At 38.1% G+C, this 24,985-nt stretch overlaps 1 protein-coding gene across 1 annotated transcript in view; it reads right to left on the bottom strand.

The window, feature by feature from the left end:
* The window catches only part of LOC127621690 (A-kinase anchor protein 12-like), a 52,349-nt gene that overhangs the window by 19,590 nt on the left and 7,774 nt on the right, over nt 1-24,985 (bottom strand). Inside the window, exon 2 of the mRNA XM_052095405.1 lies at nt 1,352-1,454. Coding sequence (XP_051951365.1) covers nt 1,352-1,454 — 103 coding nt within the window. The remainder of the gene's footprint in view (nt 1-1,351; nt 1,455-24,985) is intronic.

The raw sequence follows: 24,985 nt of genomic DNA, 5'->3' as shown, positions 1-24,985 counted from the left end.
GGTCTTCACCATAATCTAATATTGGGGGCATGTGAATGACATGCAGAGTACATACAAAGACATCAATAAAAGATATATACAGTATTTTCTATCAGCTTTAATTTATGGATGCAGTTGCAGTTTGTATGTGTGCAACTTGTTGAAGTTTTCAGAGACAAATGTGTTTTTTATTGTCTGAAAAATCATTTTGGGCTTGTTTGTGTTAAATTTATAACTTGAATCGATTGGCATATCCTTTGAAAGCTATATGAAGTACTACTAAGCCCATTTTTTTGCTGTATTGTATTCGTGATTCATAGTTTATACACATCAAAGTGCAAATAAACAATTCCATATTGGCAGTTTCCTAAACTCCAACTCATAAGAACCCCCCCCCCAAATAAAACAAAATTCACTACATAATTTTGTTGCTATTTATCGCTATGTTTTTTTTTTCTTTATTTGATTTATAATAAAATTACTCCATATGAGTATAACAGTCAGAGTTTTTAGAACTGTATGGTTCCTTTGCAGTCACAGTTTAATACTCTCCATATTTAAAGGTCCCTCAGATGTATACACATGCAATGATGTGAGCTTATTAAAAAAATGCACAGGGCTCTTTAAAGGGCTGACTAGGTCATGGCTTGCTAAATATTTTTGGGGGAACACCTTGGTGGCCTCTTTGAGTTAAAAAAATAGGTAAGAATGCAAAAACAAATATAAATAAATACAATATGCGTTATTGCCTTAGGGTTTTCTCACAGACTGTGATGTGTTTAAGATAAATTTAAGAGAGCCAGGGGAGTTACAGGGGAGAGTAAGGGGATGTTCACAAAGGACACATTCTTGCCCAGAAAAAAAATAGCTAGGCAGGGCTCTCAAGATGCATTTTAAAAATTGAACTTCTTTCCACTTGACATGATGTCTTCAGAAAAGTTTAAAAAAAAAACACACAAAAAAAAACAGCGAGACACAATGTAACGGTCAAGAAACACCAATCTAGTGCATGTTTACGTAGAAAAACTATATAAAAACACGTATGCAAGAACATGCCCTGTGTTCTCAGCCCCTAAAGAGGTCTATGATGGTGTCCAGTCACTATGTAGCCTCTATGTAGGTGTTCTCCTCTCTCGGTTAGCTGGGGATTATGTGAAGGATCAGTTGGGATATGAGGGCACACAAGATAAAGAGATAAAGATCACTTCTTAAGGCTCACACACACAAAGACCCAAATCACTGGGTGTAGGCTCACTATTAGTGTCAGTCATTGTCATGTTACACACACACAGCCATGACAATAAAGATATGGAGGCCAGTGACGTAACATACAAGCATATATCGATATGAGCACATTGGACACTGCACATACCCTCGGCCGGTGGGTTCTCCTCTGTGTGACCATTCAATTCTGACTGATCGTCCGTTTTCCTGTTAAGACTGGAGATAGAGATCTGTCCATTCTTCTGAAGAGGCTAACAGGGAAGAATGAGAGGGGGGGGGAAGAGGGCAAGAATTACAAACTGTTCTTTGCCACAAACAACTGACCTTTGCAATGTGTTGAATCAGATTGTGTTTTTAATGTTGTGGCAACCAACATGCTACAAGATGCAACAAATTGGTGCAACACCCTAAGGCTAGAAACATAGTATGCAAAAACATATGTGAACAGAAGTGCATTGCAAACTAGTGGTCCTAAACATGCACTCTTGTGTTACTGTTGCACAGAATTACATTCAAATGTCTGTACCAACAAACCAGATTATTGACTTAAGCAATGAGGTACAAGAGACTGTGTTTTATTGTAAATATCGAGCTTTGTTCGGCTCGTCTTGACTATATTCACAAAAGTGACCACAACCTCAAGTTCCTTAAGGCTTTTATAAAATGGTTAAAACATAATAAAATATTAACACAAATTCTGATTAAAATGTTACTATTTTATCTAAAATCATTAAATGGCATCCTTCTATTAGAAGATATGAAAGATATAGTCCCTGACAGTAAACACTGTGAATAAAGCATGGCTGTTGACCAATCTGCTACCAGAACAGGTACTATCCATTTTAGAATCTTTGTTATTGTTCAGGTTAATAAAATGTAACTTGTGCAATCAGCTTCACTTCAAACTGTTAATCCACCATGACAGTAGTTGCCTGATATATAATACTGACCATAGAGACAGACCTTAAATTAATGTCAACTATTTGCCCCATGTCAACATTAAGCATTGAACTGAAAGAGTAGAAACTAACTGTAGAAAAAGTTACTGCCCACTATAGTCCCCCTTGTAGCAGCACTGAATAAGCAACATGTACTTGCGTAGAGTAATGATTTGCTATCTGACACATTTTGGAAATGCAACCATGTGCAACTAGACACATTTTCATTCATGTCCTTGCATAGAGAATGTTTCGGGCACACATGCAGCATTGGGAGGGTTACTTTTAATATATATTTCACTACAGATTACAGAATACTTGCTGTAAAAAGTTATTTGTAACATATTCTGTTAGATTACTCAAGGTAAGTAACGTCGTCAAAATACTTTGGATTACTTCTTCAGCACTGGCAGATTCAAAAAAAAAAAAATCTCCCAGTATAGTACGACACATATCAAAATGACATTTTCAGAATAAAGAAAATGTATCTTGTTTTAATGATTTTCAGATATTTTGAAAGGAAAATAATTATCATTAAGAATAAGAGTTTTGCAATACATCACTGCCCTAATATCAAATGTCTTATTAGAGAGAGAAAAATAGATCTAACTTGGATTTTCTTGATAGATAAAAAAATTATCGTGTCTGGTAAACAGCATTTTAGCTTAGCATAAAGCTAAATGTTCACATGACAATTTACACAAAGTAACCATTTCTGCTGATCCAAACTTGCTTCAAAAGCCCACAGAGTGTACACAACCACATCATCTGATCGCATCATTTACAAACACTAATACTACATGAAATAAATAACAATAAAATGCTAAGTAATCTTTGCAGTAATTAAAATTTATACTGATAACCAACTATTTAAATTGTAACTGTAGTGTAATACAGTTACTAATTTTTTGTATTATAAATACGTAATGCCGTTACATGTATTCCATAACTCCCCAACCCTGCCTATATTCATCACTTATGAAATACATCTTAGAGCATTCTATTTACATATAAAAATCCATATTTTTATTGTGTAATCAGCTACAACATTAAAACCACTGACAGGTGAAGTGAATAATATTTATTATCTCATTACAATGGCACTTGCCAAGGGGTGGGATATATTAGGCAGCAAGTGAACAGTCAGTTCTTGAATTTCAATCGTGTTGAAAGCAGGAAAAATGGATCTTAAGGATTTTAGCAACTTTGAAAAGGGCCATGATGGCTAAAAGACTGGATCAGAGCATCTCCAAAACAGCAGGTCTTGTGGGATATTCCCAGTATGCAGTGGTTAGTACCTACCAAAAGTTGTCCAAGGAAGGACAACCAATGAACCGGTGACAGGGTCATGGGCGCAAATGGCTTGATGCATCTGGTTTGATCCCACAGAAGAGCTACTGTAGCACAAACTGCAGAAAAACGTAATGCTGGCCATGATAGAAAGGTGTCAGTACACATAGTGCATTGCAGCTTTCTGCATAAAGGGCAGTGTAGCCGCAGACCAGTCATAGTGCCCATGCTGACCCCTCTCCACCACCGAAAGCACCTACAATGGACATGTGAGCATCAGAACTGGACCATGGAGCAATGGAAGATGAATCTCATCTTCTTTTAGCTCATGTGGACGGCCGGGAACATGGGCATCATTTACCTGGGGAAGAGGCTGGTGGAGGTAGTCTGATGCTCTAGGCAATGTTCTGCTAAGAAACCTTGGGTCCTGACATTCTTGTGGATGTAACTTTGACACATACCAACTACCTAAAGATTGTTGCAGACCATGTACACCCCTTCATGGCAACGATATTCCCCGATAGCAGTGGCCTGTTTCAGCAGGATAACGCACCCTGCCACACTGCAGAAATTGTTCAGGGACGGTTTGAGGAACAATACAAAGTGTTCAAGGTGTTGACTTGGCCTCCAAATTCCCCAGATCTCAATCAGATTGAGCATCTGTGGGATGTGCTGGACCAACATGTCCAATCCATGGAGGCTCTACCTCGTAACTTACAGGACTTAAATGATCTGCTGCTAATGTCTTGGTGCCAGATACCACAGGACACCTTCAGAGGTCTTATGGAGTCCATGCTTCGATGGGTCAGAGCTGCCATGAGAGGGACCTACATGTTATTAGGCCGGTGGTTTTAATGTTGTGGCTGATCGGTGTAGGCCATCACAATGGCAAGTTTGTTGATATATTTTTTTATTTTAAGAATCTACAACCACAGGCCTATAACATATTAAGTAGTGCACATTATATGCTATGCTACATCGATTTGAGAAACAATACATGAGCTTCGGTGTTTATGTATTTAAGGTGACGTTATCTTAACCACACCTGATTTTAAAGAAAAAAAATATGTAACTGAAAATAATACAATAGCTTCAGTGGCCCTGCACAGAGCTCAGTATATACACATACACACAGTCAAAAACATACACCTAAAATACAGACTCCCTAAGGATGGTTTAATCTAAAACTAATGGCACAAGCTGGTTTCTAAATAGGAGGTGCCTCCTGTGCAAAGGGTTTGTCAATTTCAGGCATCCCAACCTGCAAAAAGTCATTTCAGGGAGGTATCCCGGACCCCCCCACAGAACAAGAGTTTACTTGTATACTTATACTATTTATGTAAACTGCTTTAATTTATATTCCATTGCAACTTTAAACAGGTCTAAGGAGTTTATTGTTTTCATGTAGCCTAGGTAACTAGCCGGCCTGAATAATATGCACATGAAATGAAACTTGTTTAACTCACATCAACATGTCTTTTACAATCATTTAACCCGCCATGGGCAATGCTGAAGTCACTGTTACAAACTGTACAGCGTGCAAGACTGTCATTATGTTTCACTCTTTTTAGACAGGGGTACACTTTCGTGTAGTCTGGCGTAAAATGTGTCTTATATTTTCGCTTTTTGGGGCACTCTCCCTCTGCCATGGCGCTCCTGTGTCTAGCTACACTGTCCTGATTAATTAGGTTCGGGAGAAGAGATAAAAGCCCGCCCACACTGACAATTGATTGGTTGACTTACCGAAACAGGCCAATCAGGATGCTCTCTGTCTTCACTTCTTGATGCACACACGCACACACGCACACACACACACACGCAAGGTCTCTCGCTCTCTCCCTCTCTGCCGTGCGCGCTACACGGTTTGGAGCACAGTCTAACCGCTCTTGCTCGCTCGCTCTTGATTCCGGGAGATTTTAACTAATTTGCGGGCATCAGGGAGCCGCTATCAATACGCGGGAGACTCCCGGAACTTCCGGGAGACTTGGGACGTCTGCTTCTCTTGTGCCCTAAAGTGAAGTGTTAAAACAGGTGTAAAGGAAGAGCTTAGTGGAGAACCAAGATTTGAGAAGCAACTTGAGAGGTGATAGTTCAGAGTTAAAATTTCAGCATTAGCTCCATATGGACATGCATTAAACTAGTGTTGACATGTGAAGAACAGACAGAGGGGAAGTCAAAGCGAGGAAAAAGAATCCACGAGAGGTGACACATCTGACTGGCTGAGGATTTTCTGTGGATTTGGACGATTGATTAGGGCTGGGTATTGATACAGATTTCCCAATTTAATTAGATTCCAATTCACAAGCTCTGAACATTTACTAGCTAGCCAGTGGCTAATCATAGACATTTTTAGTCATATAGTGTGAGATTTGGTTGCACATGTGAGTGATTTGCTTGCATTATAGAGGGTTGCCACATAGATTGAAAGATCAATCTTGGGATTTAAGAATCAATACCGAGATCATTCAAACAAAGATTGTGATGCATTGGAAAATTATATTTTTACCCAGCCCTAGAGTTGATACAAATAACTATGCATCCACAATTTCCTTGGATACATTAAATATTTCTGTAATTGTAGAATGTCTTGATTCTTAACTGTGTGTTGTCCTATGTGATCCTAAATTGGCTTCTTAAATGTAATCTGGATAAAATAACTGTATGAATAAGATTAATTTACTTAGACCTGGTTTTTAAATAATAAGTAAGTTTGAAGAAAAAAGAAAATGCAGAATTTTTAGGTTTCATATCAGAATGACTTTTCACTATGAGCATCACAGTTCTATTAAGTTAATGGTCACATAAGCTCCCTAATAGTTTAATAATAGAACAGTAATAGGAATCACTAAGTACTCTCTTGTCTGACTGTAGAAAAGCATGTGAACAATGCAGTGACATTAAGAAAGTTGCTTTATTTTTGGTGGCAGAAATAAACATGAGCATGAAAATACGAGCCTTGTTCAGCTTTGACAGTGCTCTTGGAGGTGTCTTTTTAACTCTTCCTGGTCCCTAGCCCCCAGGCCTATCTCATGACTGTCATTCCCCACATTCCAAGGCCACTTCACAGAATTCCAGCCTGATGGGGTCAACCCCACCTAAATTCCCCAAACAAACCTCTACTTCTGTTATGAATGGAGGCAGCGAAGCAGACGCGGATCCAAAAGCAGTTTAAACTTTATTAGAAAAATAAACAAGGCAGGTACACAAAACACGGGAACAAAGGAAAACCCCTCAATGGGGAAATAAAACATAAAACTAGAAAACACGGGCAGGGAACACATACCTGGCTAACAACAACATTCAACGAATGACAAGGGGTGAACAAAAAGCAGGGCTTAAATACACAGTGAGTGATGACTGAATGAGATACAGGTGAAAACAATGAACAAAATGGCAGTGAAGATGGCAGGTGGATTCTGGGAAGTGTAGTTCTAAACAAGGACAAGTGAACACGAAGGCTAACCAAAAGAGAAAAGTGAAAACTAAGGAATGCAAAGGTGGCAGACAAAGGGCAACAGTGAAACAAGACAAGGAATTCCTAACAAATTCATCCCCGCCTTCATCTGACCTCACGTCACAGGCCATTTTTCAGATCTGTGATTTTTTAGTGCAAAATACAGGCCTACAAAGATGAATAACCTGGTTAGCACCACACATGTTTTTCAATGCCACAAAGACAACTGCTTTAAACTCTTTGCCTCCCCATTCCTATTTTTATGACAAATATCACTGATTTCCTTATGAAAAGAAATTATTATTGATGTTTTTAATACAGTATTTGACATCAACATATGAGCTATTAAAATTAAATCTCCAAAATATATTTACTGAGGAATGTTAAGGAGGACTGTTAAGTCTGAACGTCATCAAATGTAATTCAATAAATGATTGTATTTCCATAAATGTCACATAATTAATGCAACTGTTAGAGTGGATTTTACAAAATGAGCCAATTGTTTACTATATATTTGAGTATATCATTTCACCTTTATCCCCAAGAGCCATCAAGAGCTTTTTGCAAATTACTAGGCCCATTAACATTTTCTACCTGAAAAAAGAAATAAAAAAATTCCCCATCTGAGTCAAGATCATAATACCAAACCATTTGTTTCGATGGAAAGCAAAGGTTTTTATGCCCATTCTTTATATATACAGTGACAGAGAGACAACAAGGAAAAGGTTTGATTATGGATAATACAAAGATAAATCTGGCTATTTTTAGAATATTCTCAATCCTGACACCGCTGACAAACTTGACCTTTTTTATGATCCTAACTCGAGACTGATCTCACAGTGAATTCGGAAACAGTAGGTTGACTTTTCTTGAGCTAAACTCGGTCTGCGCTTATTGAAATTTGAAGCACATCCCCCAGTGGCCAAAGTGAGAAATGCTTTGGCATGTGTGAGCGAGTTGAAAAGCAAGTTGAAAAGAGAGTTGCTTTTGCTGTAAAGAATTGCATATTTAATTAACTCTACCCCCAAAACCTAACTGTCAGTGGCGTAAACATCTTAATTTAATATCTGTATTACACTCGTTTCCCGCTCTGCCCAACTCTCTCCTCTCTCGCCGTCTATCTGTTCCTTTCTACAGATCAGAGGTACATGGGTGACTGTCTGGCCCAAAAATCACTCTCCAAAGAGTTTGCAAATCACTTTTCTGCAGCTGAGAATGTACATAAAGAGACAGGGAAGGAGATAATTAATGTCCTCCTAAACATCTATCCAGCTGTCAAATACTCTAGATAGCTGTCAAATGTCATCTGTGTACGTGACAAATCTGCCACCTTCTAAAGGTGTCTTTTTTTCCATGACATTGGACTGTTTAATATGAAGTTTATAGTTTGATTTCAAAAATACATTTATTGGGATTATAAATCACTATAGGCAGACGGAGCAATATGTGTAATCAAAGTACATTGTAAAAATTAGGGCTATTAATCGATAACATTTTTTAATCTAATTAATTTCATGACATGTTGATTATTTAATTGAATTAATCGCATGTAAATATGAAGCAAATGTATCAGCTTAATTTTGTTTAATGTATTATTACATTGGACTGGCGACCTGTCCAGGGTGTCCCCCGCCTTTCGCCCAATGTTAGCTGGGATAGGCTCCAGCCCCCCGTGACCCTGTACACAGGATAAGCAGTTGACGATGGATGGATGGATGGATGGATGGATGGATGGATGGTATTATTACATCTATTTGAAGTTCCTTATTCTCTCTCTGTAAGCAATTCATCAGAATTACCATAAACACTGCTATTAAGGTACCATACAATTTATGCAATGTTTTATCATTTATATCTCATTCAAATCAGCATACATCTGTAATATAGGCACATTTCTGATTCAGATTACATCTGGCAAACCTTAAATAGCGGCAGTTAAGAGCTTCCAAGCTTTTAAATGACACCTATTTTTCAAATGAGTAGCTTTTAATAAATTATCTAGCAGTTCCAGGTTAAAATATAAAAATTAAAACGTAATTGAAAAAAATAAAAAAATAAAAACATTATTGGCTATCGCTATCAGCCACAATTAGCAGTGAATTCTCAAATTGTGAATTGTCACCTAAAATAAGTGGTACTTCAAGCGTAAATTGCTCCGATAAGAATAGTAGTTATTTCGGTCCGTGGACATGATTAATTGCACACATTTATTTATTTTCTTGTATAATTAATCACACTGAATTAACAGTTTAAATCAACAGCCCTAGTAAAAAAATTAATAATCAAGCTATCAACACAATCCTTGTTTGCATTTATAATTTTTTTAATTTCAACCAAATTTTAAAATACTCCAGAGTTGTTTAACCCTTTTGCGTCAATAAAAAATTGTTCCTCAGAGGTCCTTCGAGGACAAACACGTCCACATCAAAAAACTGCCATATTAATATTATAATTAATTTTTTTTAACCAACATCAGTCCTGATCATATCTACCAAATATTCATTAATTTTCATGATTTTAACCCTTTAAATGCCAGTCTGTTTATATAATGCCACTGTTCTTTTTTTATGAAAAAAAACATCAACACAAAAAATTTATTATTTTCCATATAATAAAGGCTAAGGAGACATTTTTTTGTTTGTTTGTTTGTTTTTTGATTATCACAGTCTGGGATATGCCAATGATTAGTGACAACAATGACAACAATATTTTTTTGTGCAGTGTCAGATAAAAAATTAAAAAAACACTCAGGAGGCCAAAAATGTCAGTCAAAAAACTGCCATAAATATATTATATATTAATATTATTCTCCGCATTCATTTTTTAACTAACATCACCCCTGATCATAAATACCAAATATTTATTCATTTTCAGGATTTTAACCCTTTAAATGCAAGTTTGTTTACATAATGCCACTGTTGTTGTTTATTACACACACACACACACACACACACACACACACACACACACACACACACACACAAACACACTCTTCTCACATTTGCAATTGGTAAGGACAAAAGTGTCCAGAGTGTTTAATTCAGACATTTATTTAAGTCTTATCTTGAGCATATGGCTGAGTTAACCAAAAATTATGTATTAATAGGTCCCCTTTCTGCTCGTTAGAGTGGTTTGTGAGGGAGGTTAATACGCTCGTTGACCTAAATGAGAGTGTTGAGATCCTTTGAAAATATGGTTCATCATTTTGGGATTCACAGGTCTCAATTCTTCAGGTATTTACAGCTGCTCCACCTGCTCTATACTATTTTTGGGAGTAGCATACACCCACCTTAAGTGGCAGATACTCTGGGGAGTGGTGATTACTGCTTTTGGAAAAGGTCATGAGGCATCAGTGTATAACTCCCTGCCAATTTAGTCTGGGGATGGAGCTTTAACTTCTATCAACAGATTATGGGAGAAATATTTAAACTTGGTATTGGAGGAGGGAGTGTGGGCTAGGATTCTAAAGTCTACCATCTAGAGATGCAAGGGTGTGTCTTATGCAATCGCTCCATGATGACATCACGGAGCTGGTGGATGTTAGAGACCTTGTGCTCCTCCACCTTCCGTTTGAGGATACCCCACAGATGCTCAATAGGGTTTAGGTCTGGAGACGTGCTTGGCCAGTCCATCACCTTCACCCTCAGCTTCTTTAGCAAGGCAGTGGTCGTCTTGGAGGTGATTTGGGGTCGTTATCATGCTGGAATACTGCCCTGCGGCCCAGTCTCTGAATGGAGGGGATCATGCTCTGCTTAAGCATGTCACTGTACATGTTGGCATTCATGGTTCCTTCAATGAACTGTAGCTCCCCAGTGCCGGCAGCACTCATGCAGCCCCAGACCATGGCACTCCCACCACCATTCTTGACTGTAGGCAAGACACTTGTCTTTGTACTCTTCACCTGGTTTCCGCCATACATGCCATCTGAACCAAATAAGTTTGTCTTGGTCTCATCAGACCACAGGACATGGTTCCAGTAATCCATGTCCTTAGTCTGCTTGTCTTCAGCAAACTGTTTGCAGGCTTTCTTGTGCATCATCTTTAGAAGAAGTTTCCTTCTGGGACGACAGCCATGCCGACCAATTTGATGCAGTGTGCGGCGTGACAGGCTGACCCCCCACCCCTTCAACCTCTGCAGCAATGCTGGCAGCACTCATACGTCTATTTACCAAAGACAACCTTTGGATATAACGCTGAGCACATGCACTCAACTTCTTTGGTCGACCATGGCGAGGCCTGTTCTGAGTGGAACCTGTCCTATTAAACCACTGTGTGGTCTTGGCCACCATGCTGCAGCTCAGTGTCAGTGTCTTGGCAATCTTCTTATAGCCTAGGCCATCTTTATGTAGAGCAACAATTCTTTTTTTCAGATCCTCAGCGAGTTCTTTGCCATGAGGTGCCATGTTGAACTTCCAGTTCCTTCCAGGGAGTGTGAGAGCGATGACACCAATGAGGACACCTGCTCCTCATTCACACCTGAGACCTTGTAACACTAACGAGTCACATGACACCGGGGAGGGAAAATGGCTAATTGGGCCCAATTTGGACATTTTCACTTAGGGGTTTACTCACTTTTGTTGCCAGCGGTTTAGACATTAATGGCTGTGTGTTGAGTTATTTTGAGGGGACAGCAAATTTACATATATATATTATTATTAAATTTTTTTGTATACTCTTGTGTGACCACAGGGATGTTTGTTGAGGGTCAGGGTGGAGTTGGGTATTGGGAGGAGTAATAGTGGGGGTTAAATGTTGATTCTGTGAATATATGTTTTGCTTTTCTTTGTTAATTGTATGAACCAGTTGTTTTCAACTGTTTTTGCATAATTTTTGGGTCACAACCCACCAGAACCACTGATCTAAATAGACAGGTGCAGACAAAGAGAAGAACTAACAGATTGGACACAGTGATGTGCGTGCCTGATGCATGGTTCAATTGTGTATATGTAACAGAAGGGCCAGCCCTTTGGCTGCATTGTGGACCAGAAAAAATTGTTTTAATCTGATTCTGGCAACTCTAAGTCTGGAGAGAGGAGAGCAGCAGTAGATGAGGTAATTATGTGAAGCCTTCCAAGTTGAAAAGTCAGAGAGGCAGGCTTACATGGAAGGGGAATATTAGCCTAGATTTAAAGCTATGTTTCATCAGAATTCATAAGAGAAACATGTTGTATTGTATGTTAATCAAGTTAAATACGCTGTAGACAGACAATAACCATGGGCAAAACCTTGTGGCACTCCAGTGTTGAGTGTGCAGATGTAAATATCAAAAGAGGATACAAGGAAGAAAGATTGTAGATACAAAGTCAGCAGTTGATGGTTAACCATGTTAAATGCAGTGGACAAGTCCAGGTAAATTGGAACTGAATAACTGAATGCTCTGACTTAATAAAGTCATAAAATATTGAAGTTTTGTGTTTTTGTTTTTATTTTTTATTATGTTTGCTTTGATGTTTTATTTATTTATATATATATATATGTCCTTCACCCCACAACAAACAAGTAGAGGCCATTTTATACTTCTGTGTCAAAGCCTGAAGCACACCTCTTCAACAATTTTTACTGCACGTTGCATTGATACAAACCACAGCAGCTGTGATTGGTGCATTTTGTAACCAGTGACCACCAAACAGGATGTTAACAACAATATCTGAGGTAGCATCGCATTTTAAAAAGATTATATTAATATTTATGCATTACAGCAATTATCTCAATCGGGAGCATCTGCTGTTTTTATGTTCTGTTTGTTACAAGCACAACACGACAAAAGATTTCTGTTTATAGCTTATAAACTCTTAAATCTTTTTTCTCAGGGCTTTTACTTGATATTAATTTGATATATGAGTTAAATAATATATGTTGTATTCTAATTGCAAACTTTCTGATCAGCACAATGATCTGAACGTAAGTTTGACATTATTAAATAATCATATTTCATATGTTATGAGATGGAACACTTCAAATTTGTCAGCAAATTAAAAGGCACCTAGTAAGAGTTGGTTATATTGCCTATATGCATTGTAAAGTCTTTAAAACAACACCCATTTAGTGTTAGCCATGCGAGTAGTAATTAATCAATTTGATTATTACTTTTTCAGCATGGAATGTCAAAAGTATTCCAAAATATTTATTTATTATTATTTAAACAACTCAAGAGCAAGCATACAGTATTTTCTCATTTATTTGCTCCCTGCAATAAATAGTGTTGTCAGTCGATTAAAACTTTAACCGTGATAAATCGCATAATGTTTTGTAGTTAAAAGTGCTAAAATTTTACACTATATATACTTATTTTCTTGTCAAAATTATTTCCATTTTAGGAAATAAAACAAACCAATATGTAACAATATAATGCTTTATTAACATTTTCCAAACAAAGCCTTCCAGAATATAAAGAAATATATAGCACCAATTCAAGTAACATTCCACTCAAGTCTAAGTGGGAGTTTGACTGATTGTAAGAACTAGTCCCAACATATGTTGCATATTTATTGCAATGGGCATTACATTGCTTAAACTCTCATCCTCCACAATATTAATCTGCTGGTAGACTGTGGCTATCCGCTTTGTTACAGCAATCGTGAAGCTGCGTTCATGATTCGAGTCAAAGCGTCAAGCTCCACTTTGAACTCACCATGAAAAGTGATTGCAATCAAACACTAACAAAGGCTTAAAAATACTTGATTTCTATCACAAGTCCCATCTGGGCTTGTTTTGTATTGTACATCAAATAGCAAATTTTGGGGTTTACCATTGTGGTGAAGATTTGGTGCTTGGGCTTAGGTTGAGGATGGACTTTCACTTTCAAATGATGTTTGATTCGAATGCTGCTGAGCTCCATAAGCAGTTGCTTTCAAATTGACAGTGCAGTAGTTTCACTGTCCTTACACTTGCTCACCTAGCATATACTAATGATTACTACATTTATTAAGTTGGACCAACATAAGAAAATTAAGTTTGAGTTTGACTAATGAAGTTTTGTTAAAACTACTATTGTAGCTGTTGGAGCTAAAAAAGATTACACGGAGGCAGGATTAAAATTTGAGACTGTGGGTTACTTGTATCCACCCATACACTATAGTACATTGATTTGACATAATTTAACTAAATTATGTTGGCTCAATGAAAATTATTTAATCTGAATTAAGAAAAGTAAATAGCTTAAATAAATGTATTACAATTATTTACTTCAATTTTTGTGTTTTTGCTTTGGTTGTACTGTAATCTACTTTCAGATAAAAAATATTTGAGGTTTGTTTTTGAGATTATGATGGATGCATGATTTTTTTTACCATTGAATTCACAAACACAAACTCTCTTGTTAAGAAAAATAAACATACCTGTTACAACACACTGTATAAGCCTCCTAACTGTTGCTCAATGTATACTTTTTCTTGTTCTCTCATGTTCACCTATTGAACATATAAAACTACTGACTGGCAATAATTTAAGTCAAGTCAGTTTTATTTAAATGTGTAGAGATTTTCGCAATGCATATACTGGGGTTTCAAAGCAGCTTTACAGAAATAATGCCTTAAAGCCCTCAGTAGGAAGTCAAAGTAAACTTTGTTAATGAAAAAAACAATAATGTTAGTTGTTACATATGTACAAACATGTTTTATTTTTTTTATTTTACATGATGTGAGACACACACATTAAAAAAGACATAACTAGTCTTGAATTTTAAGAAAGAATCTAATAAGCATGAAAGAGAATTCAGACAGATTGCCACTATTGATAAGGTCAAATTTTCTGAATAATATCCAAACTCTTTTTGGCAGTTTGATTGAAATTTTCTTAGAAATGATTGTAAGCAGCCTTCTGAAAGAGATTTACTTTGAGAGACAGTTATTAAGACAGTAAAGATCACACACATAAACAAGCAATTTGGCTGTTTTTGATGTACACATACACTGATGAGCCAAAACATTATGACCACTCACAGGTGAAGCAAATAACGCTGATCAACTCCTAACAGGGCCACATGTCAAGGTCTGGGTAGATTAGATGGCAAGTGAAAAGTCAGTTCTCGTAGTCAATGTGTTGAATGCAGAAGAAATGGGCAGGAGTACAGACTTGAGCAAACTTAATCTATTCAATATTCCAGCTGAATTTTGAAACAGTGAACTACTCATCTAGCAATGAGATGACACTTTGTGTAGGGGGTTAAGCACATAGACACACGTTAACACAAAGTCGGTATTGGAGCCTCAGAGACCACAAACTGCATGCATCATTTTCCTCTACATAAACACAGATGTGAAACGATCAGCCTCTGGCAACACAAAGCAAACCTCAGTCTCTTTTAGTTAAGTCAGGACACACACCAGTCACTTATTTCACAAACAATTTACACTAGTGTAGTATTACTGTAGTAAACTGCCTTAGTGTTTTAATAGGCTAGTGCTAACAACTTGATCCTGACAAATAGGCCACCGAAATATACTGCACTCTTACAGGCCTAATCATATCAAATGTGCATATGGCCGATCTGACTCAGTTACTTGGCTGTTGTGATCTGAAGATCACAACAGCCTTTGAGGTCCACAAATCATCAGCCCGCTCAAACTCTCAATCGGTACCAGAACTTCACACTTCAAACCGCCCGTTTTTCATTAATTGAAGGGGTAAATCTGTGGCTTCAAAGGCAGACAAACACATCATCTTAGTGCCTAAACTTATTATACTGTGGCAAATTTATGGCATTTGCGCCTCAGATTTACAAATAGCAACATGACATCTTTGTATTTCTTCACCTTGGCTTGATAGATTACATCTCTCCAAGGCTGCCAGGGATTAAGGGCTCACCTTTCTGAAACGTACTTCATGTTGGCTTTAGATTTGTTTGTTTCACATAAATATTTGCATTGTATTTGTTAACTCTTGTTTAAAGGGTAACTAAACCCTAAACCAACTTGTTTTATTTAATGATCTGTAAGCATGGAGCTTTATTAGTACCAGTCATTGATTCAAGTAATTTTTTTGACATTTGTGTATAAAGTGTTTTAATTCTACAATATATGTGTAAAAAAAAAGTGTAAAAACGTCTGAGTGCTGCCCTCTTCAGGTTGAACGGTGGTTACTGCAGCTGAATTTTCCTATTGGCTGTTGCGGTACTTCGTGACGTAAGCGGTGACAGCTGACGTAAGCAGGTTCCAGCTCACCACGCCAGATTCATGTACATGTCGTCTTGTGACCGTGTGAGGAATAATAATAACATAGAGTCTGACAGCAGCTGTCAATTAATCCGTCACTACGAGTCTCAGGTGCCCCCCCGCTCAGCCCCGCACTCGGTTCGTTCCCTCTATCCCTGCCGGGGTCTGCCCACTTTTCCAGCATTTTCAAATATTTCTAGTGGGTGGAGTCAGACTCTGAGCAGGTGTTTAGTTACCCTTTAAAGAAAGAACTCACAAATTTTGAATTGGAGCTATATGCATTTAAGCAATATCAAACTCGCAGTTGTGCTGTTGTGCTGAATATCAACATGGCTGTGATTCGCTTATATGCACGAGGCTGTCACATAGCCGTGCGAATATTTAGTAAGGCAGCATGTTGGCAATAAAAAAGAAGTTAATACAGTTACTTACAATTTAGACACAGTATGGCAAGATATTTTTGCTATCGAAAAGCAAAACAACCATTTTGCTGTAATCAGATTAGATGAGAGTTGTACAAAAAAAAATCAATATTTTTGTTACTACATTCCAGGAACTCGTATGCATGCCATTCAAATAGATCTCTTTGTACATAGCAGAGTCTTCCAAGTTTTCCTGATTTTCCTGACCCCCTTATTTGTCTTCCACCAGTACTGTGAGTTCTCCATTCCTCCCACTCCCCAAACAGCTGTCACCAAGGCCACCCTCATGAGCAAACATCAATGTGATAGGACAAGACCTCCCTGTGTCTCGGCAGATCAGCCAGAGTGTCCCAGATTCAGCCCCCCCACAGTCACTCTGAAACAATAAACCTCCTCTCCCTTGCTCTATCCCAAATGTCCTCCTGTATCAGTGATTCAGACCATAAGAAGAAAGAAAAAGTCCAGATGTGACTCTCCTGTTACTTTGATGAAACAGCAATCCAGAGTTTAATGTGTGGCTCTAGTGGAGATCAGAATAACAGAATTAAAGGGATAGTTTACACTTTTTATTTTTCAATAAAATGACAAATGTTTTATAAAGGACAATTCAGAATGGCTGCTTAACACACCGACCAACACATTTCAGTCATGTAGTGCACATTTGTACTGTAACTAGGCTTACTTTATCGCTGAAGTGTGTCATTTTTGTGCCACTAGCAGAATTAAACAGAATTGCAAAAAACAAAAAGGTTTCAAACAGGTTTCCTGAATGCACCACCTGTCTTCCATTGGTCAGCAGTCCACACTGCCATTCTTAAATGTTTTACAAAAGTTGCTCGTCCATACTGAAATGTCAAAAAAGGATTGCGCATGTTGAAAAAAACAAAAAAACATAAGCATGGCCCTGAAATGCAATTTTATCTGTGTTTGCCACAAGACAGCAATTCAGATTAAATGTCCCATCACCTTTGATTGATTGATTGATTGATTGATACTTTATTATCCGATTACTCAGAAACTGAAGTGTTTTTTGAAGGAATGCACTTTGAAGGTTGTACAAAATAACATTTATCTTTAACAACGTTATCAAAAGTGATTAGCAGGCACAACAACACTGCTACAACATAGGCCGCCATCTTGATTGTTTTGGGCTGAATAGATCACATGACTGCATCACATGACAACAAATACGTCATCGTATTTGAATATCGGTAGCTGAGTTCGTTATGGCATACTACCTATACTACTCTTATTACTTCTGCCATAAATGTCTATGGCAGAAATAGTAAGAGTAGAATGGAAGTATTCCTTTCTGAACTCGGCTACTGTTTTCCCTGTCCACACAACAATGCGAATACGGCGTTTTCAAATGTATATACACTTGGGAGTGTGTTATGGAAAAGCTCAGTTTTTGCTGGACAGAAATGCCATCTAAGTGTGGACAGAAGGCCAAAATGTAGAGAAAAAGACTGGATTAATATGGCAAAATCTGGGTTACAGTGAGACACTTACAATGGGAGTGAATAGGGTCAATCCGTAACCGTTAAAATACTCACTGTTTAAATATACTCAAGTATAGCCGCAAGACATAAACAATATACATGTGTGGTGAGCAGGGCAGAGCCGAGCGGCGTCTGGGCAGAGTGAGGCCGGGACTATAAGTGGCGAATGACTTCCACCTGCGCGCCACACCGTCCTCGCGTTCCAGCTAGGGGAGGCGGGAGAATTTATGGAGAAGCGACAGCTGCAGACACAGGTGCAGATGCACAAAGCTTGTCCGCATTCTCGTGTGTGTTTTATGATTTGACGTAGCTGGCTGAAAAGCAGTGCGTGTTTATGTTTCTTTATACACTGAAAATTGTCATTAATTGTCTGTGTTTGTCAAGCCAGTCCCAGCTTCCTCCTTACCTTAATTGTCACAGTGTGTTAACATGATTTTAGTGTGATAAAATCACTTATTAACCTTTAAATCTGAAACATTTCCAACAGACAATATGTGCTTTTTCCTAGTAGACCCGAGAGCATTAGTTCATATATGTACTGCCGCCAACAGCCTCATGAACTTATTTTCCATGCAAAGGAGATACAGAATTGTTTCAGACAAATGGACTGCCCAAGCTCGTAGTGATTCTTATATGATTTGAATGCACTTTGAAGGTTGTACAAAATAACATTTATCTTTAACAACGTTATCAAAAGTGATTAGCAGGCACAACAACACTGCTACAACATAGGCCGCCATCTTGATTGTTTTGGGCTGAATAGATCACATGACTGCATCACATGACAACAAATACGTCATCGTATTTGAATATCGGCAGCTGAGTTCGTTATGGCATACTACCTATACTACTCTAAAATCAATCAATCAATTATATGATTGATTTGATTTTATACCCAAACAATATTACTGCTGTAGAGGCATGTGGCCAACTTTGATGGAGACATGCACATTCACAAATTGTTTCAGATAATCTTTAATGTGATTTGCTCCTATAAAATGCAAATTTCACTGGCAAGGCCTTGACCTGGACTGCTAGAAAAGTTTATGACAGTCCTGAACATTCTAAGACTCTCTATAGTAGGGGTACTCAATGGGCGGACTCCGGACCAAAGGACATTTCAATAAGGGCCGAGCTCTAAATCTTTGTGCTAGTTATCTGACACCTGGCTAAGTGATTGTGTAAGCATACGTTTATACATGCGTGGAGTGGGAATAAAACTCATTCAGCACTGATCGCTTTATTCCTGCTCTGCGCGCGTTGTCTCTCTCCCCGCTATATAATAGACATGAAGCGCCCCATAAAGCCTAATTTACTGTACGTATGTATGAGCTGCAGGTGTGGATATTTTAACATCAAAAACATTAACATAAACAACATAACATGGCAGCTTTACCATCTAAATTTAGCTTTATTAATCAGCATGTTACAAGCCTTTCATAATAAAAATATGTTTATTCTAATTTTGTGAAAATTAGGTATCATCATGGATGGCAAGGATGCCAATTTATAATTATTATGCAAACAGTATTTTAATGCTTCACTGTTTTATGTAAATTGTTAGTTTGTTGTTAATAGATTCTCACTTTAATGAAAATATAAAAATGGCCCATTCAGACTTTTACATTTTTATAGATGTTCTCTCAAGGCATATCCCTGAACCCCCATACAGTGCTTTTTATCTGTCAAAAGGCCTCCTGAGTACATACATATATATACATATTTAAACATATTCATCTTCAAAACAACTGTTGATCTTATCTTTTAATATAAATTTCCATGTGCCCTCAACTGATGAATTCTAGATTAAATAGTTTAATCTTTTGGTAGAAAATATCTCTAAGACCCCACTACTTTAGCTGTCTCTGGGCCCCCGATCTCCTCAACACTGCCCAGTTTTGAAGAGACTATTTTGACTGTTTAGGAATATATACAGTATTACAAAGTACTATTGCTGCTAACGTGGCAAGTTATAAAAACCTATTTAAAAAAAGATACATAATTTCCTAACCATATAACTACTGACACCATGTAAGCTACATATTATTATCCAGAACTTTGCTGGGAAGGAAATGTAGAGACCAGAGCTCTTGGAAATGTATTTGAGTACCCCTGTCCTATAGCCTATACTGCAACTCTTGTTATAGATCTACAGATAATATTTAAAAATATCCTGGCTCGGCAGCCAGCCAAAGTGATGTATGACTTTTCAATTAATAAATGATTGTGCTGAGATTTTACTCTCTGTAGATGCTTACAAATCTGATGCGCTCTCAGGCCACCACCCCCACACAAACTCACATATGCACCTGAACACCAGAAATAGAACATCAGTTTGTCACGAAGCGTTCATCATGATTTGACTTTCAAGGATGAAGAAGAGTTATTCCGTCCTCAGAGACAGAGACAAAGAGAGTGAGGTGTTAGAGAGAGAGAGAGAGAGAGAGAGAGAGAGATGAAGACAGGACAGCTGGTAATTTTTGGTACAGCAGAGAGCTGATGAGAGTCTGCACGGCAGTGAATGAAAAACAGTGTATGTGCCTGATACAGGAAGTCCTTAACTCCTCCCCCTGATTCCTTCCTTGTTTAGGTGTCCACAAAGCCCAAAAACATTGGGACACTGTCAAACTGCAGCAATGGGAACTGTGCCATGATTATACTTACTCAAAATTAAGCGATGTAAAAAGCATCTTTTCATATAAAGAAATAGGATAACCACTTCACCATTGTGGTCAGAGTGATTTACATACAAACTATAAGTTCTTTAACATGCTAGGGTTGCTCTGTTACCAAACTTTTGGCTTCAGGACGAAACTCAATCGATACTTAGGCAAGAAATAAATAGCCTCAGAATACTGATGAAATAACACAGAAAAGGACTTTTCTATAACGTTTTGCAGTTACAAATTTTGTTTTCCATTTGAATTTTCTGGATTCCATATTTAATGTTTTAATAAAAACATCAAAACAGTGTTTAAACTAATGGATATATTAAACTTTAATTAAATGAAAATAAGAAAATAAAATTTGTGTATGGCAGAAAGCACAGTGGCACCTCTCGTTCATGAAGCACACAGCACATGCAAACTGTATATTATTTAAATATTACATTAACACTAAATTACCTCCTTCTGCTCTTCATTGATCACACTTGGCCATATCGATATTTGAATTTGATTCAATGTCAAACTGTCATTGATTTAATCAAAAAAATGTAATCATGTAATATTTAGCTAATAGCACTATACTGAAGTATGGTACCGAAATTGGCAACATGATGAATCATAATGTTTTAAAATTTTTGGTATCACAATATTTAGTTTGTACCGGAATACATTTTGTGATTGGATCACAAAAACCACATACGAATGTGGTCAAAAACGCATGTGACCACATCGCATTTGAGGTGTAAATGGTAATCCATCCTGTATGCATCCCCCAATCTATCAGTCAACCGCTGCGCTAAAACTAGAGATTAAACTTTGCCGGTTACGAATGGCTTTAAAATAAAATAACTGGCTGATCGGAAAATGTTAAAAAGCAGATACATACACAATAATGAGAGCTTCACAGATCTTCTTTAGTGTGCCTAATATCAACACAAATAAGAAGCATGAATACCTGAGTGTTTCCTGTCTGTGATGGCATTGCTTCATGTACCATCATCCATTGATTGCAGATAAATTGTTCTGCCCAATCATAATTATTACTCTATGTGTTTGTATTTGCATAAACTCTTTGATCGTAAAATCCGATTCTAAGGCTGATTGCTACATGCATGGCACAAGCAAAATTTCACAGGAACATGGAGAACAGGGTGTGTCCACCCATCTACAGAGAAACAACAGCTAAATCCAATCAGCTAAAACCAATCAGCATTGCTAATCGATAAAACTAGCATACAAATTATATGGGACCAGCTGGACAGTACAATTTACCATTCCAATTTTTAGGGAAAAGAGCATCATTACACTGTCAATTTTATGGCTACCATCCACCAGCATCCTCATTTTGTCCATGTGAGAATTTACTTGATTTATTCTTAGTAGACACAATCTGCATTAGAATACCAGTAATCTTATCAATGATTGTTATTCTTTTTTTTTTAAGACCAAAATATATTCAAAAGCACTGATTCACCTGTGGTTGAAAAACAAAAAAGAGAGTGAGTGTGGCAGAGGAGGACAGTGGGAGTAGGCTGGCGAAAGTAAAACCCTTCTGTATTGACCCTCATCTAAACAGGTTGTATTCAAAAACCTGAATGCCGCTAGTGCGTTTACATGGCCACATAAGCTGCATTCGCCAAGAAAAACCTGGGTGTGTTTACCTGCTTACTCTTAATGCCTTAAATGGTGTAAGGAAAATGGTGTTCTCATTTACATTTTAAAGAATGAACAAAATAATAACCGACCAATCAATACAGAATTCAAAGAGACTGTGAATCTTAAGGGATATTATCATATCTTATCCATACCAATACATGTTTGTATTCAACAAAATATTGTGTGTTTTATACTAAGATAGTTGAGCTATGATCAGACTAACATGGAATCTGCAAATATAAAATACAGAATGCTCAGCTGATTTTCACAGAATCTGAAAAATTCACAAAGTTCTATAAATACTGTACATACAACCCTTACGTGTAGGTTTATTACATTTTGTAGCTAATTTCATGGAGATTTCAGCTATCATATACATTTATACATTTGGCAGATGGTTTTATCCAAAGTGAATTCAGTTTAACAGCTATCAATAAGAGTGTTGTACTCTTAGCTCAACTGAACACATTCACAATGATTAACAGATTTTCTGGGCTGGTAATGATCAAGGGTTTATTATTAGTTATTTTGTGGGATTTTTATTACTAATATCATAGCTTTGTCTATTTCTTCCACACACCTACATTCTACCTCAGTACATTTTCTTCACCTGAAAAATTAGAATTTTACTCCTCAATGCTACCTGAATGCTAGGTGTCTGTGAGAAATTCAGCATGACATTATGAATTCGCTTCATATCTCAAAACTGCATCTTTCTGAAATAAATATATATCCCTCTCTCTCCATTTCCCATCTTAGTGAGTCCTTGCATTCAGCAAAGCAGATGCTAATTGTCAGTCTACTTGCTTTCCCTCCCTGTGACCTCCCTTTCTCTCTTTCTATGTGATATGTTCCTATTCAAACCAACAACCTTCCTCCCACATCCCCTGCCTCCATCACTCTTACTCACTCACTCACTCACTCTCTCACTCTCTCTCTCTCTCTCTCTCTTCAGGCCGATGCACACACAGCACCCCTCTGCCCCAGGATCTGTCCTCCAGCCCATCCTAAATGGGCCCTCTGTTCTATCCTTCCCCACTCCTCCCTCCTCTTCTCGAGTCCCATCCTTTATGAGACTCCTATCTGATTGTAAACGCTCCCACCCTCTCTCATTACCGCTCTGATATATAAACAGTTTTATGCAATCCTTCATAATGTTAAATAAGCCTAAATAGGCTAAACACTGGTGTGTGTTTTTGAGTTTGTATGTGTGGCCAGACTCTAGAATAGTGTGAATATACTCTACCCAATCACAAAATAAAGGGTGTTTATGAACTAGTCAATCAGTGCATTGTTGGGCTGAGAGCGTATCTTGTGGTAGTTTGTTGTAAATACAAACAAAAGCATTTTTGTGAGTTTATGTTTGTGAATGTGTCTTCAATGAATTGGGGCCTTAGCCAGAGAATCAACCAAAGAGACAACCAAGCAAACAGCAAATGCTTTTTTAAAGAGCACCATGTTGTTTGTGAGTGAATGTTTTGGAGCCAATTTAGGGGGAGGAAATGTTCTGAGTAGGTGCTCAACCCAGAGCTTTGACCCATTTTCAGAGAGAGAGAGAGAGAGAGAGAGAGAGAGAGAGAGAGAGAGAGAGAGAGAGAGAGAGAAAACATGTCAGGGAGGATGTTTATCAACCGCATCTCCAGTAGGGTGCCTTTTACACACACTGTATTCACAGCATGTGCTCACATTGCTAAAGCGCATGCTCGCATACACTGTTGACATGGCAGCCTTTCATGTTGTGTCAGACCACACCTGTTCAAGTGCAGCTGGAAGAAATCAACCCTTATCTTATAGACAACAAACACACAAACACTTGGTGGCAGGAGTTTTGAATATTCCATTCCTCAGACAGGTCTTAACATGTTTCAGTCAGGAGTCACACTTACCCAGAATTTTGATTTTCACAGCAATCTCATAAACCAGACCGGGTTTAACAGGTCTTTTAGGTATTTTGGTTTAAGGAATTTGAGGGGGTGGGGGCGTGGTCATGTGTCTGTCTCCAGGAGAGTGGTAAGGCTCGTCACCTGGGTTGTAATTATCTCTAACACATGTCACTTGTTATAGTGATGTCAGAGGAAGACATCAGGGACGCCGCTGGCCAAATTGATGCTCTACACAGATGTCCGGAATAATCGTGTATAACGTATGAGCAAGGGCAGCCGGTGGACTTTCTGGTGCCCTCCTAGGGTAAGATGGTGCCACTCTAGGGAGTTGGTGCCCTACGCAGACTGTGTAGTGTGCTTATAGGGAGCGGGAGTACTGGGAGACATAAAGGTCACCAGCTCACCAGAGAAAGGGAGAGAGAGTATGACCTTGATGCTTACTGATGATCTGATCTGTCCAGAAAAATCATATTTGTGTTATCTGATTGAGTGTAATGACTGCATTAAGTATTGTGAACCTGAGGCAAAAGGAGACCGCAGAAGTGTGGAAGTGGCCGCTCGACCAGTGGGCGGACAGCTTGTTGTCCAGGGAGGTGCAGCTAGCGGCTCAACAACTTTCCGCCACCAGCCTCCTCAACTACTCAAATCTGAATAGAAAACGCACACATCCTTGTGGATGGCTGAGTGGGTCTAGTGCCCAGCATCATTGGAAGAGGCCATTCAGCTGGCAGAGGACTACATGGTGGCATTTCCGGGAGGCAGCGAAGCAGACTCTCTTTCTCTCTCTTCTCTCCCCTGCATCTAAGAATCTAATAAGGG

The sequence above is a fragment of the Xyrauchen texanus genome, chromosome 28 (assembly GCF_025860055.1).
Source record: "Xyrauchen texanus isolate HMW12.3.18 chromosome 28, RBS_HiC_50CHRs, whole genome shotgun sequence".
Classification (NCBI taxonomy): Eukaryota; Metazoa; Chordata; class Actinopteri; order Cypriniformes; family Catostomidae; genus Xyrauchen; species Xyrauchen texanus.
The sequence above is the reverse complement of the archived record's forward strand: the minus strand, read 5'-3'. Positions and strand labels throughout refer to the sequence as shown.